Raw genomic sequence first — 14,280 nt, forward strand, 5'->3', positions numbered from 1 at the left:
ACGAGGACAACTGAGATGTACGGGAGTGGAATGCCTCATCCTGGGAACAGATGCAGCTGAGGCGAAGGAGTTGGGAATAGGGGATGGCATTTTTGCAGGAAGGTGGGTGGGAGGAGGAGTATTCTAGGTAGCTGTGGGAGTCGGTGGGCTTGAAATGAATATCGGTTTCTAGGTGGTTGCCCGAGCTGGAGACAGAGAGGTCCAGGAAGGAGAGAGAGGTATTAGAGATGGTCCAGGTAAACTTAAGGTTGGGGTGGAAGGTGTTGGTGAAGTAGATGAACTGTTCGAGCTCCTCGTGGGAGCACAAGGCGGCGCCGATACAGTCATCAATGTAACGGAGGAAGAGGTGGGGTTTAGAGCCAGTGTAGGTACGGAAGAGGGATTGTTCCACGTAACCTACAAAGAGGCAGGCGTAGCTTGGGTTCAAGCCCACCGACTCCCACAGCTACCTAGAATACTCCTCCTCCCACCCACCTTCCTGCAAAAATGCCATCCCCTATTCCCAACTCCTTCGCCTCAGCTGCATCTGTTCCCAGGATGAGGCATTCCACTCCCGTACATCTCAGTTGTCCTCGTTTTTCAAGGACCGTAACTTCCCCCCCTCAGTGGTCGAGAACGCCCTCAACCGTGTCTCCCACATTTCCCACAACTCATCCCTCACACCCCGTCCACGCAATAAGAACCAAAAAAGAATCCCCCTCGTCCTCACGTACCACCCCACCAACCTCCGGATCCAATGCATCATCCTCCGACACTTCCGCCATCTGCAATCCGACCCCACCACCAAAGACATTTTTCCCTCCCCACCCTTATCTGCTTTCCGGAGGGACCACTCTCTCCGTGACTCCCTTGTCCACTCCACACTCCCCTCCAGCCCCACGACACCTGGCACTTTTCCCTGCAACCGCAGGAAGTGCTACACCTGCCCCCATACCTCCTCCCTCACCCCCATCCCAGGCCCCAAGAAGACTTTCCACATCAAGCAGATGTTCACCTGCACATCTGCCAATGTGGTATACTGCATCCACTCTGCCCATTGTGGCCTCCTCTACATCGGGGAAACCAAGCGGAGGCTTGGGGACCGCTTTGCAGAACACCTACACTCGGTTCGCAATAAACAACTGCACCTCCCAGTCGCGAACCATTTCAACTCCCCCTTCCATTCCTCAGACGACATGTCCATCCTGGGCCTCCTGCAGTGCCACAACGATGCCACCCGAAGGTTGCAGGAACAGTAACTCATATTCCGCTTGGGAACACTGCAGCCCAATGTTATCAATGTGGATTTCACAAGCTTCGAAATCTCCCTTCCCCCTACCACATCCCAAAACCAGTCCAGCTCGTCCCCGCCTCCCTAACCTGTTCTTCCTCCCACCTATCCCCTCCTCCTACCTCAAGCCACACCCCCATCTCCCACCTACTAACCTCATCCTGCCCCCTTGACCTGTCCATCCTCCCTGGACTGACCTATCCCCTCCCTAACTCCCCACCTACACTCACCTTTACAGGCTCCATCCCCCCCTCTTCGAACTGTTTGTTTCCTCTCCACCTATCCTCTCCTCTATCCATCTTCTATCCACCTCCCACTCTCTCCCTATTTATTTCAGAACCCCCTTCCCCTCCCCCATTTCTGATGAAGGGTCTAGGCCCGAAACGTCAGCCTTTCTGCTCCTATGATGCTGCTTGGCCTGCTGTGTTCATCCAGCTCTGCACCTTGTTGACACAGACAAACCATGTCACAACAGCAACACAACTGCACCCCCATGTTAAAAACAAGCATAATTCTTGTTTTCACGACTGACTACAAAAGGACAGAACCTTGAGAACCACAGAGAAGCTCACAGCTGTATTTGGGAAATTCAGTGGAATGGCACAGGTCCATAGCAAAAGAGACTGTGAAAGCTCCAAACAGGCAGAGAGAAGTTGAAGTAAATTAGTCAGAAATGATGAGAAGAATTTGCTATTTCCAGGAGAAATAAAGAGAACAGATACTAAATGCTAGACATTCTGGGTGCTGAGAAATAGGCTATAGCCTAAATACAATGTAATCACTCCTAATTTCAGCATACCTTCAGGGAGCTTCAATGCAACAAGAAAAGGAAGGTTAGAGTATCATGGAGCATAGGAGGCTTAATAACATAACGTCAAATTGGGGAGGTTGCAGAGAAGAGGCTGCAATTCTGACCCTTTCCATTATGAGGGAATTAAGAAGACATTCTGCCTGTGGGGTCATTGAAACGAAAGGTGGCCTTGAAATGTAAAGAAGGTTAAGAGCTGCTGAAATAGGGAAAAATAGCTTGCTACAAAAAAGGATACTACATTTATTGAGTTGGCTGTTAGAATTGGATCCAATGTGGCATTTTCCTCAGAGATTAGACAGGAATGACTGGTCAATCATTTGATTAGTTGAAGGGCGATGAGAGTCGAACCATAATTGGTAATAGGTGACAGCCCTTGTTTGAATTACAGAAGGCATAAATGAACTGGATTTAAACCACTGAGAAAAAAAATTCTTATTTCAGCAGAGACGGACGTGACAGAAGTAAAGAAGTCAGAATTTAACCGTTGCATTTTGAAAAACAATAGTTCCAATATGAATATACATCTTTATTAAAATATATATTTGAGAGTCATCAGAGTCCTTGCTCTATCAATTTTAATTCTTTGTTTTGATAAAGGTCAAGATGAGAGATTTTACATTTTATTTCAAATTTCCATATTTCAAACTTTTCAAATGCTCACCAGCTACCTAATGAGCACATTGTATTTATTATTCATGCAATGCACTTGTCATCAACAATATTCAACCAGATTATATAATCAGATAGCACATCTGTTCTGGTGTGTAATGTTGTGGAATGTGAAATATAATATTTCTGTCTGTCTGACTTTGTCCCTGAACAATGTTTCAACGTTTAGTTAATAGATTCATCCCTACAACCAATTGTGCATTGAAATTAATGTGGAAGAGTCACTACCTATGACAAACCACACCAGACCAAAAGCCAGTCTGAGGCACATCGAGGACAACAACGATAAATATCACCAGCAACAATAAACCTTGCACCTAGATAGCACCTTTAATCTAGTCAAACATTTCAAGGCACTTCACAGGTGTGTTATCAAACACCATTTGACACTGGGCCACATAAGGAAATATTAGGCAAATGTGACCAAAGCTTAAAGGAGGAATGCGAGAGAGTGAGGGAAGTAGAAAGGTTTGGGGAAGGGACACCTGAGCTTCAGATCTGGACAGATGAAAGCAAGAGGATTATGGGGTGAGAGAAGGATGCAGAAATATGGAGAGGTAAGGCCATGAAAGTATATGAAAAGGAGTATGGGAATTATACAGCTGTGATGTTGCCTGATGTGGAGCTATTTAGGTCAGCAAGACAGGGAACATTGGGTGATTAGAATTTGGTTTGGATTAGAATAAGAGATTTCAGTGAAGTCAAGTTTTTGGAGCATGCAAAAATATCCAAACCCTTCGCACAATATTGTATGCAATGGAAATGCAAGTTTCAATTTGGTGAAAAAGAGAATGTCCTTAAATTGTTCCTTTTGAATTCACAAATTTATTTGATTTGATGTATTATAATCACATGTACCGAGATACAGTGAAAAGTAGTGTTTTGCATGCTATCCAGGCAAATCATACCTTATGTAAGTAAATCAAGGTAATACTTAGCTAATTTGCTGTCTTAGGTGAGAAAGGATATATTGGGAATATTTGAAATGAAGCAGAATTACCTATGGGATGAATTCAACCTCATATTACTGTGGCAATCTGCCAATATTTGCCAAATATTGCCCAACTCATCAGAAAGATCATCACTTTCTCTCCCTTCTCCCCCTCATACCTTACAACACCCCTACCACCCCATCTCCTTACCACCACTCACACCCTCAAACCACAGTCTCTCAAAGGCTACTTATTTCTTTAATCCAGCCATGCTGTTAATTGTTAAAATAGGATTCAGCCACCAAGAGCTCTTTTGGAATAAGTGCAAGTTGATTATAGTAGCAATGATTACCCTGCAGCCACAGTGATTATCCACACTGCTAATAGCTTCTCTGAAGCTGTTGTAACCACAGTAAAAACTCTGAATGGCCAAAGGGGAATAGATGGATATGGAATTATCTAAGACTTTAAAAAAAACTAACGTGCAGATTCTCTACAAAATATAACAGTGGTGTGTGCATTCATGCCAAACAGATTCCTAGCGTTCACATTTTAAATTCAGTCTCAACTGTACCACCGAGGGAAGTAATCAGTGGTAAAGGGTGAAATAAATAATTCAGCAGATGAGAGTCAACACAGATCACTCTTACTCAGTTCCTATATATAAAGGCACGCTAATCAAATTCAGCAGTTTTGTGCCAGTTATGATTCAGTTAGTAGCCCTCTCACCACTGGAGTCAGCAGGTCATAGCTTCTAGTCTCACACGAAATTTCAGCATGACACAACCAAGGCCACAACTTTGGTGCATCACTTTGCGCTCCAAAAAAAATGCTACGGCATGCACTAACTTATTCCTAGCTGAAACAATTCAGGATCACATTTTTTTTTGTCATTAATTCCCACTGTGAATTGCAGTGTCAATGCTCATCAGCAGAAATAGCTCAGTTGGGAAAACATTAGACTGAAAATCTAAAGGTCCTGCTTTGAGCACATATGTTTGGTTTTATTATGTCAATAGTCACATGGTAATTGTAAGCTCTGACCAATAGATAGTCCTGGGGTGCAGATTTCTGAAGTTTCTCACCCAATTCCAGCACCACCTCGGATACATCAGTCCTAGACCATTTTAAATAAATAACATAAATAAAAATTGATAGCAGAAACTTCATAAACAGCACATGCTGAGGTTGGAGCCAGGGCATATACAGTCAGAGTTAGACAGCACAGAAACAGACCCTTCAGTTCAACTTGTCCATGCTGCCCATGGGTCGAGTCCCAACGAGTCCCACTTGCCTGCGATTGGTCCATAACACTCTTAATCTTGCCCATTCATGTACCTGTCCAAATGTTTTTTAAATGGTGTAACTGTACCTGCATCTACCACTTCTCTGGCAGTTCATTCCATGTACAAGCCACCCTCTGTGAAAATGTTGCCCCTCAGGTCCCTTTTAAATCTTCCACCTCTCACTTTAAACCTATGCCCTCTAGATTTGAACTCCCCTACCCTAGAAAAAGACCTTTGCTGTTCACTTTATCTATGCTCCTCATGACTTTATAAACCTCGATAAGGTCACCCCTCAACTTCCTATGGTCCAGCTTATCCAGCCTCTCCTTAGAACTCAAATCCTCCAGTCCCAGTAGAGCGGGAGTTCAGAAGATTGATCTGCACATTAAAAAAAGCAGTCAGCCTAAAAGATTAAGAAGGGATAAATTTCACTGTGAGAGAAAACAAGCGACAAATATAAAAGAACGATAGTGGACGTTTTCTAAAGATAATTATAAGAGTTAACAAAGTGAGCATTGGTCCGATATAAAGTGTGATTGAGGAATTAATCCTGGTAAATAAGGAGTTGGCAGATGAACTGACCAGGTATTTTTCATTAGTTTTCACTCAAGAGGATATAAGTAACATCCTAGAAATAACTGTAAATCAGGAAGTGGATGAGAAGGAGGAAAATTACAATTACTAGGGAGTGCACTGATGAATTGTTGGAGCTGGAAACTGGCAAGAACAAAAGTCCAGATGAACGTCATCCCAGGATCTTAAAAAAAGAGGTCATTGAGATAGGTGATTCATTGGTTTTAATTTCCCAAAATTCACTAGATTCTAGAAAGGTTCCATCAGATTGAAAATTCCAAATGTAACTCCTTTATTCAAATAGAGGAGATTAAAAAGTAGGAAATTATAGTCTAGGAGGCTTCAAATCAGTCATAGTGAAGACATTAAGAAACTATTCTTAAAGATATCATAGCAAGGCACATTGAAAAGTTCAAGGTAACCGGGCAGTGTCATCATGGTTTTGTGAAATGGAAAACAGATTTATCTAATTTATTGTGGTTATTTGAGGAAGAATGCAATAAAACATCATGTAAATATTGTACATTTTGCTTGCCCAGTGGATGCTGGGATACATACTTTGTCAGCTGATCTGATGATAGCCATTTTTTAATACCGTGCTAATTCCTGCAGAATAGGAAACCAGGTTAGACAGCACATTTTTGTCAAGTTAGAATCACAGAATTCCTACAGTGTGAAGAGGCCATTTAGCCCGCACCAACCCTCTAAACAGCAACCTACCCAGACCTAGCCCCCAACTCCATCCCTGTAACCCAGCATTTTCCATGGCTAATCCACCTAGACTAGACAGCCTTGGGAATAGGATGCAATTTAGCACAGATAATCCACCTAATCTTTCAACTGTGGGAGGAAACTGAAGCACCTGGTAGAAACCCACGCAGACACAGGGAGGACATGCAAGCTCCATACATAGTGTCACCCAAGGCTGGAACTGAACCTGAGTCCCTGGCACTGTGAGGCAGCAGTGCTAACCACTGAGCCACCATACCGCACCAAGTTAGCTGAAAAGTTAGTTAAAACAGCACTCTTGGACTAGGAACTAGGAACTAGGAAAATAAGTCAGAAATTCCACTTTTTCAGAGTCCAGTGTGGAATTATATGAGTACTTAGAGATATAACAGGAACAACACCAGGCTCCATTGTGAAGCTCTCTACCACTGATTAGCGTGTGAGCAGTCACTGTCAGCTCCCTTGGACCAATGCTCCAAAAGCTCTGGGACATCGATGGACCCACATCCCAATCAGTTCCCAAAGGAAACAGGACAGGGAGAAAGTTGACAGGCATTTTGTTTCATTAGGAATTATAACAAGCAAATCTCCTTCCTAGTGGAAGGGCTCTGTTGGAAGGGCTGTGTTAGAGTAAATAAGGAGAAATTATTTCTACTTGCAGGAGGTTTGATAGCCAGAGGAAACAGATTGAAGATAACTGGCAAAAGATCCAGAAGGGAGATGAGGAGAATTTATTTTACTATGCAGCAAGGTTTGGAATGCATTGCCCCTAGGCTGTTGGGAGCAGCTTCCCAAAGGCAATTAGCTACATACTTGGAAAGGAAATAACTGCAGGATTACAGGGAAAAAACAAGGGAACTGGGGTTAATTAGCTTGCTCTTTGAAAGTGCCACAAACTGGTACAATAGGCAGAGTGGCCTCCATCTGTGCTGTATGTTGATTTGCTGAAAATGCCTCGCCATAATATTTTTCAAAGCCAAGCTGGGAGGCTTGTGTATTTCTGCTAATACAGGACTCGCTCCAATTTACTGTACAGCACTGCACAGTGAAAGGAACAACCCTGCTTGTTGAACACCTCACAGTCAGGCAGCAATAATCCATTGCTATGTTCAGTCATTTTGCTGCAAATTTGCAGCTGTTGAAATATATTTATTTTAGGTTCCATTATCTCAAACAGGGCTCATCTAGTGTCTAAATGTACAATCTTATTGCCATCCATACAGAGATTTATAATTCTTACATATCACATGAAACGTGCATTTTATTATTTTAAAGGTTCATTTGTATACACTCAAACTTCATTTTACTACAATACATTTACCAAAGCAGGTCCAACTTACAGTAAGCGAATAATACTTGATATTAGAAATCTCATCAGGGACCATTGCAATAAGTCGATTTTCACAGTCACTAATGCTGCTGTTATGGTATTTTTTAAAAAAACTCCTCTGAAGGTGATGGCTCGTGTCCCTGACAGACTGTGTGATCCCATTTGTATCAGAGTGCAATCGGTCATGCTTTCCCATGTGAGAAGAGACCAATTGTAAGCATGCTGTTTGACTCTGGAGGCAGTGCAATGGATTCTGGTGAAATATGCACATACACTCTCCAGCAAGTATCAGTTGCTATGGGCTGATTCTTCCAAGCATTGAGCTCAGAGTAACCTCCCCATAGTAAACCCACAGAGATCGCTAATCCAGAGACTGGCCAGGAATCAAATGTGGGTCCTTCCTGGAAATACACAATTGCGCTGCTGCCTCTGGCACACACCCTCCAATGGGCCACAAACTCTAGTGGGGTAATGAGACAAGATTTAGGGGTTATGAGATTCAAGATAGCAATGGCTGTCATTGGAGCTCTGACTAAGGCTGCCAGATCCCTTTAAATCCTTGTTCTTACTTTAATGGTGGATGTGACCTAACTAACCAATCTTTGAGGCCTGATTCCTGTTTCAAAAATGCCAAGAATTGGTCTTTTTTTAATATAAGAGTACCCTGTAAATCAATAACTTGACCCCATTGCTCCTGCCTTGCCCCAGAACCACAGCTCTCATTATGGGGTGATGGCAACTTTCAACACTTGAAATGAGTTGACAGTGGGCAAGAAAAATAAGCTTAGGAAGCTCTGCAAGTTTAATATATGCACTAAAGATTCACTTGCTTCCCTTTATTTGGTGGATGTGATAAAAGTGATGTAAAGCCACACATTTTTTTTTTATGTGTCATTCAATGACAGGCAGTGTTTATCAAAGCAGTGGGTGAAAAATAGGGCCTTTAGCCAAATGGATTCCATGTGCACTGGCACAAATTCAAACCAATAAATAACAAGGAATACTCGCTCCCAACATGCATGCAATGTAAATACAAACATTCAGTGAGGTGTGCATGTGTTCAGGGAAGCAGTGGGACTAACTGAGCAACTCTTTCAAAAACAAGATGATCTGAATGGCCTTGTTCTGTACTGTACCATTCTATGATACTGACAGTGGTCTGAGCAGCACAGTTAAACCGTGAAGAAATGCAAAATGTAAGCAAATCTCACCCTGAAGTCAATGCCCACTGTAGAAATAAAGCTTCCTGCTAGGAAAGCTCCATCCTTAAAACGCACCAGCAAACAGGTTTTCCCCACTCCAGAGTCTCCAACCAACATCACCTGAAATAAAACAACAGGTTGTTACTGAGACAAGCATGGACCATACATAAATAAGTAATGGTTGTTTAATGGATTGTTAAAAATTCCCCCACTTTTTCAGCATGCCTGCACATACCGGGAATGATCATCTTAGGGAATCTCAGTTTGAAATCCACTAATTAATAACACCACAAAACCACACCAGATTGTAAGTTTTTTTTTTAATTTAGCTTTCAATGAGGGATGCAATGCATAAAAGATGAGCAAAATATTCATATTACTTAGAATGTACAGAAATAAAAACAGACCATTCCACCAAACTGGGTTATGCACTAGCCTCTTCCCACACTATTTCATCTCACCCTATCAGCAGGGTAAATGTTTGCAACAGCGGCTCCCAGTTGATGTTGTTCTCTAATGGCCTCAGCCCAATAGCTACGCATGTCTCCAGAGTTGTGCCATAGGTGGGATGTGTGCACGTTGGTAAAACAGTGATCATTCTGGATTCAGAATCCAGCAATCCCAGTTCAAATCTTGGAGGAACTTCATTTCCAGGATCTAGTGTTACACTGGCAGTGGTACCTACTGCCTACAGGTCAGGCAAGGTCCACCTGCCCCAGAAGTGTGTCTTAACATGTGTGAACAGGTTAATTAGAAATAATTTCCTTGACTAGTGACCCTTACCAGAAAACACTGTGCATTGTGTTACGGGTATGGGTAGGACTGTGTTCAGCTCCAAAGCCTTCATTACTGAAATGCTCAAAACTCTCTTGCAGCGCAGAAAGATGTCATCAGGTGACTTGGGCCAGTTCTGACCTAAGGCATTCCAAAACTGCTATCTTCCACCTCCTAGATCTACTCTGTCACATTTTTAGCTGCTCAGCTTCTGGACAGTAATCCAACACTGTGTTTGCATGAGTTTATGCAGCTGAACTTTCTTTTTCCCTGATTCATTCATGGGATGAGGGCATTGCTGGTTAGGCAGCATTTATTGTCCATCCCTAATTGCCCAGAGGGCAGTTAAGAGCCAACCACATTGCTGTGGATCTAGAGTCACACATAGACCAGACCAGGTAAGGACGGTAGTTTCCTTCCCTAAAGGACATTAGTGAACCAGATGGGTTTTCCCCACAACTGACGATGGTTAAAGGTCATTGTTAGATTCTTAATTCCAGATATTTATTGAATTCAAGTTCCACTATCAGCTGTGTCGGGATTCGAACCTGAGTCCCCAGAACATTAACCAGGTCTCTGGATTAACAGTTCAATGATAATACCAGTAGGCCATTGCTTCCACAATATGGAAGTTGGGAAGTGCATAGGGTATGAACTATCTTGGATTACTGGAAGCAGTATAGCTGGTTAAACAAGAGCAGAAATGTGCTTGTTGGCTGATACTCTACTCCAAATACAGCTCCCAGGGTCATGCACATCCTGAAGCAAGGAGAATATGCCCACTCACCCACAAGTCCCTCAATAACCAAGATGCTTTAAACTTTCCATTGAGAATCCTGCAACAATGGTCCAAGGACAAGTGTCAAGATGATCTGTTCTGTCATTGGTCAATAACACTTGTACAGATGTTCCTGTACCTGTTCTTCCATTGACCTGAGACTCTGATTTTCCTGCTCTCCCATAAGCCTGATATCCTAGATTCTCCATTCTCCCATTCCCAGTCCGAACGTTCCTGCTCTCCCATTGGCCTGAAGTCCTAAAGTTTCTGTTCTCCCATTGGCTTGAAGTCTTGATGTGCCTTTTCTCCCATTGGCTAGGGGTCCTAACGTTCCTGTGCTCCTATCGGGTTAGGGACAACAGTCCAGACGTTCTTGCATTCTTATTGGGGAGCGCATTCTATCTATTCTGCACGTCTTCAAGCTGTGCATGTGGGTTGGGAACTCCTCCAAACCGTCTTCAGCCTTAGCTAGAGCACTGTAAATTGTGGGAACACTCAGCAGGTCTGGCAGCATGTGTGGAGAGAAATTAGAGTTAATGTTTCGGAACCGAACCACTCGAATGCTGCTAGATGCTCCTCAGATACTGCCAGACCTGCTGAACTCCTCCAGCAATTTCTGTTTTTTTGTTTCTGATTTACAGCATCCGCAGTTCTTTCGGTTTTTATGCACTATAAATTGGATTGCTTCAGTGTGCTGTGTGCCTTGGCATCACTCTCAACAACTCGTTCAAAACTTCAACTATAAAGATGGAGTGAGAAGAATCATTTTTCATCTTGAAAGCTAGCAACACAGGCAAAATTGGTTTTGGACTGATAAAGAAAATACTACATAAACGCATGGGCAGCATCCAGTAAATAAACCAGAAACAAAAATATGTCTTTGACTATCTTCCTGATACTGCCACTTTGTTTGTTTTATGTATTTGTATTTTAATTTTAAACACAATCAAATCAAGACCACTTCCCTAGAGAGAGAATGGACGATTATAACTGGGGACCATCATGGTAGCCAGATGCAAATTCAGCTGTTACTGATTTAGCTCCCAATTCCCCTTTACAATATTGTGAGTTTACAGCACCACCCGCCTCACCTCACCTACAGTATAACTAACCCCCTCCTATCTCTCAATCCAAAATTAATGCCTTATAAATACTGAGACAGCCACCAGGTTAAAAATACATGGTATCAGGCATATGACAACACAAGTTCATTTCAGTTTTCTAAAAATAAATGGGCATTTGGAAAAAAACTTTTCCTGTTCAGCTGGCACTGTGGGCACAGCTTCTGCTAAAACTCGCCACCTAAAGTGGCACAAACGCAAGAAACTGAGTCAGTAGTACACAGCTGTCAGGTGAACCTGACTTTATCTCCTTTTCCCCATAAATGACTTCGCCTGCTATAAAAGGGCGAACACTTGTGCGATGAGATGTGCTGTGCATGGTATAGCCTTGATTGAGGATGTCTGAAAGGAGTCAAGCGTTGAATCGACGGGCGATGATTTTGCCATTGCTCCCGGCCACGGCAGCCCTCTAATCAGCTTTCCGAATGAGCCCTCCATTCTTTCTGCAACTAGCATCAAAAACAGGAAGCAATGAGGCCATCCCGAGAGCCCTTTAATCCATGCATATCGAACAGTGGAAGCTGGAGTAACATCCAGTGGCTGTTACATAATCCATGTTCTCTATCCCTTATGATTTAGTATTAATGGAAGCCGGCAGCAAGCAGTTTACAAACTGGGTTTCAGGGCTTAAGTGCAATTCCACACAAGAAGAAAAAAAGGGGAGTCATCGGATTACACACTTCGAAAGACAAACACTTGCAGGGCTATAGGGAAAGAGCGGGCGCTGTTACAATACAATTGATTAGTCCTTTCGAAAGAACCCGTACAAACGCGAAGAGTTAAAAGGCCTGTTGCTGTGCAGAGTACAAGCAAATTAATTCTGATGATCTTGCTAGGGTTTAGCAATCACTTTGGAGGAGAAAATGCCAAAGGAGTGTGATTGTGAAGACTGGACCGTGTTTCCACTCCCGGACCTGAATGTTTCAGACCAGAAACAGCACAAACCTGAAATAGCAAGCCATGTACAGCATCATCAGACGGCCCGAACGGCCGGTTCCCGCACCCTGCGCCGTAAAAATACCTACCCCTTTCTTTGACAAAATATGTTTTTGCGTGCCTAGAAACGCAGAGAACGTTTTGTTTGCCCCAGACCGTTCCTGACAGCTTTCAATTCGCAAACAAAACAACTCACAACACAATGCAAAGTGTGCATGCAGTAAAACATCAGAAGGAAATAATCTGCCCCCTTTTGCCAGCGCACTGAGCTCAGCCAGTGCACCGTGAGAGGCTTCTTCCCGTTTACAGAGGACCAACCTTAAAAGCGAGGTCATAGAACTCGCTGCTGTTGCTCAGAGAGGGTCTGTTTGGCAGGATCACTCCGTTTATCAAAGCCTGGCCGCCGGAGTTGCTCTTCCGTGATTTCGCCTCCTGTTCTTTCCCGCTGCCGGCTGGTAAGGTGGTGCTGGGAGACGTGTGACTCTTACTCTTCAGAGTCTTTTTCCTTGACATCTCGAACCAGGTCCGCAGCTCTGACAGAATCGGGAGGGGGTGGGTTGGGGTAACAGAAGGGGTGGGGGGGTGGGGAGGGGTGAAGAAAGGTGGTAAATTGCTCCTCTTTTGTTTTGTTGCTGACTGCAATCTCTTCACCCACTTGTGTGCAGCACAGCTGAACTTCCGATGCTGTTGTGGTGTGGTTTTATTTTTCTTCTTGTGGGTTTTGTTTTTCGCAGTTTTGTTCTCTCACCTGGCGGTAGGGATCATGCCTGCTCTCAGAACTGGGATGATGTGCATCCCTGTCAGGTCTTGCAGCTACTTTCTACCTCACCATCAGCACCAAGCAGCAACAGTCCGGACTCCTGCTTCCTGCACGCTTTGCCCAGTCTACTGGGACAGACGCACCCACCTCCAACCTTGATCGACGGGACAGACAACCAACCGGGGGAGACCCCGCCCACACGACCCGCCAATGGACGCAGGGGATTGTGCTGAGGGGGCGGGGTAACCGTGTGAAATCGACTGTGCAATGAAAAACACCTTTTCGCTTCTTAACCCCTTGTTACTGCCCGCCACTGTCCACTTCCCCGTGTCTCCACCCCCTACCCCAGCAACACCACAACAGAGGCGAAAAAGAAATGTACTCCAAAAACGAGAGAAGTACTGCCGAGGCTGAGAGACCTGGTATTGCAAACCACAAGTACCGGGGAAACTGAGCAGGTCTGGTCGCAGAGAGAAACAGAGTTAACGTCCCGAGGCCAATATGAGTCTTGTTTGGAGTGTTCAGGTGTGTTGAAAAGGTGCTTGGCATTGTTCTCATGTCTCTGTTCCGTAAGGATACAAAACAGGAAACATTGCAACACAGGTGATTAGGAAAACATTGCATTCATGTTGCATAAAATTGCACTTCATGAACTCAGTACTTTGCAGATTATTAACTACTACAGAAAATATGGTAGAAAATACTGTCACCATATTTGCCCACAGCCACCATGCAATGACCAGATTTTGTCTGTTATTGTTGATTGAGGGATTGAGCCAGGACACTACAGAGAACATTCCTGCTCTATGTTGGCACTGGACGGGTCTTTGGTATCTATCTAGAGAAGGCATGTAGGGCCTGGGTTTAATTTCACATGCAATAGAAAATATCTTTGACAATGCAGCATTCCCTCAGGACCGTACTTGAGGTAAATGAAACAAAGAACTGCGGATGCTGAAAACCTGAAACAAAAACAGAAATTGCTGGAGAAACTCAGCAGGTCTGGCAGCATCTGTGGAGAGAAAGCAGAGTTAACATTTTCAGTTCAGTGACCCTTCAGAGTTTTGAAGAACCATCACTAGACTCAAAACATTAACTCTGCTCTCCCT

General features: G+C 43.7%; 1 protein-coding gene across 2 annotated transcripts in view; it reads right to left on the reverse strand.

Annotated features, from left to right (window-relative positions):
- LOC109914468 (ras-related protein Rab-26) overlaps nt 1–13,289 on the reverse strand; it is a 356,679-nt gene extending 343,390 nt beyond the window's left edge. The window contains exons 1-2 of one of the 2 annotated variants that reach the window (XM_048609555.1): nt 12,730–13,289; nt 8,812–8,922 (exon numbers count right to left, since the gene is read on the reverse strand). In XM_048609555.1, the coding sequence (XP_048465512.1) occupies nt 8,812–8,922; nt 12,730–12,924 (306 nt within the window). In that variant the 5' untranslated portion in view covers nt 12,925–13,289. Of the gene's footprint in view, nt 1–8,811; nt 8,923–12,500; nt 12,604–12,729 lie in introns of those variants that run through there. The other variant, XM_048609556.1, reaches the window with a different exon arrangement.
- Nucleotides 13,290–14,280: the final 991 nt, after the last annotated feature.

This window comes from Rhincodon typus, chromosome 21 (genome assembly GCF_021869965.1).
Source record: "Rhincodon typus isolate 14 chromosome 21, sRhiTyp1.1, whole genome shotgun sequence".
Classification (NCBI taxonomy): domain Eukaryota; kingdom Metazoa; phylum Chordata; class Chondrichthyes; order Orectolobiformes; family Rhincodontidae; genus Rhincodon; species Rhincodon typus.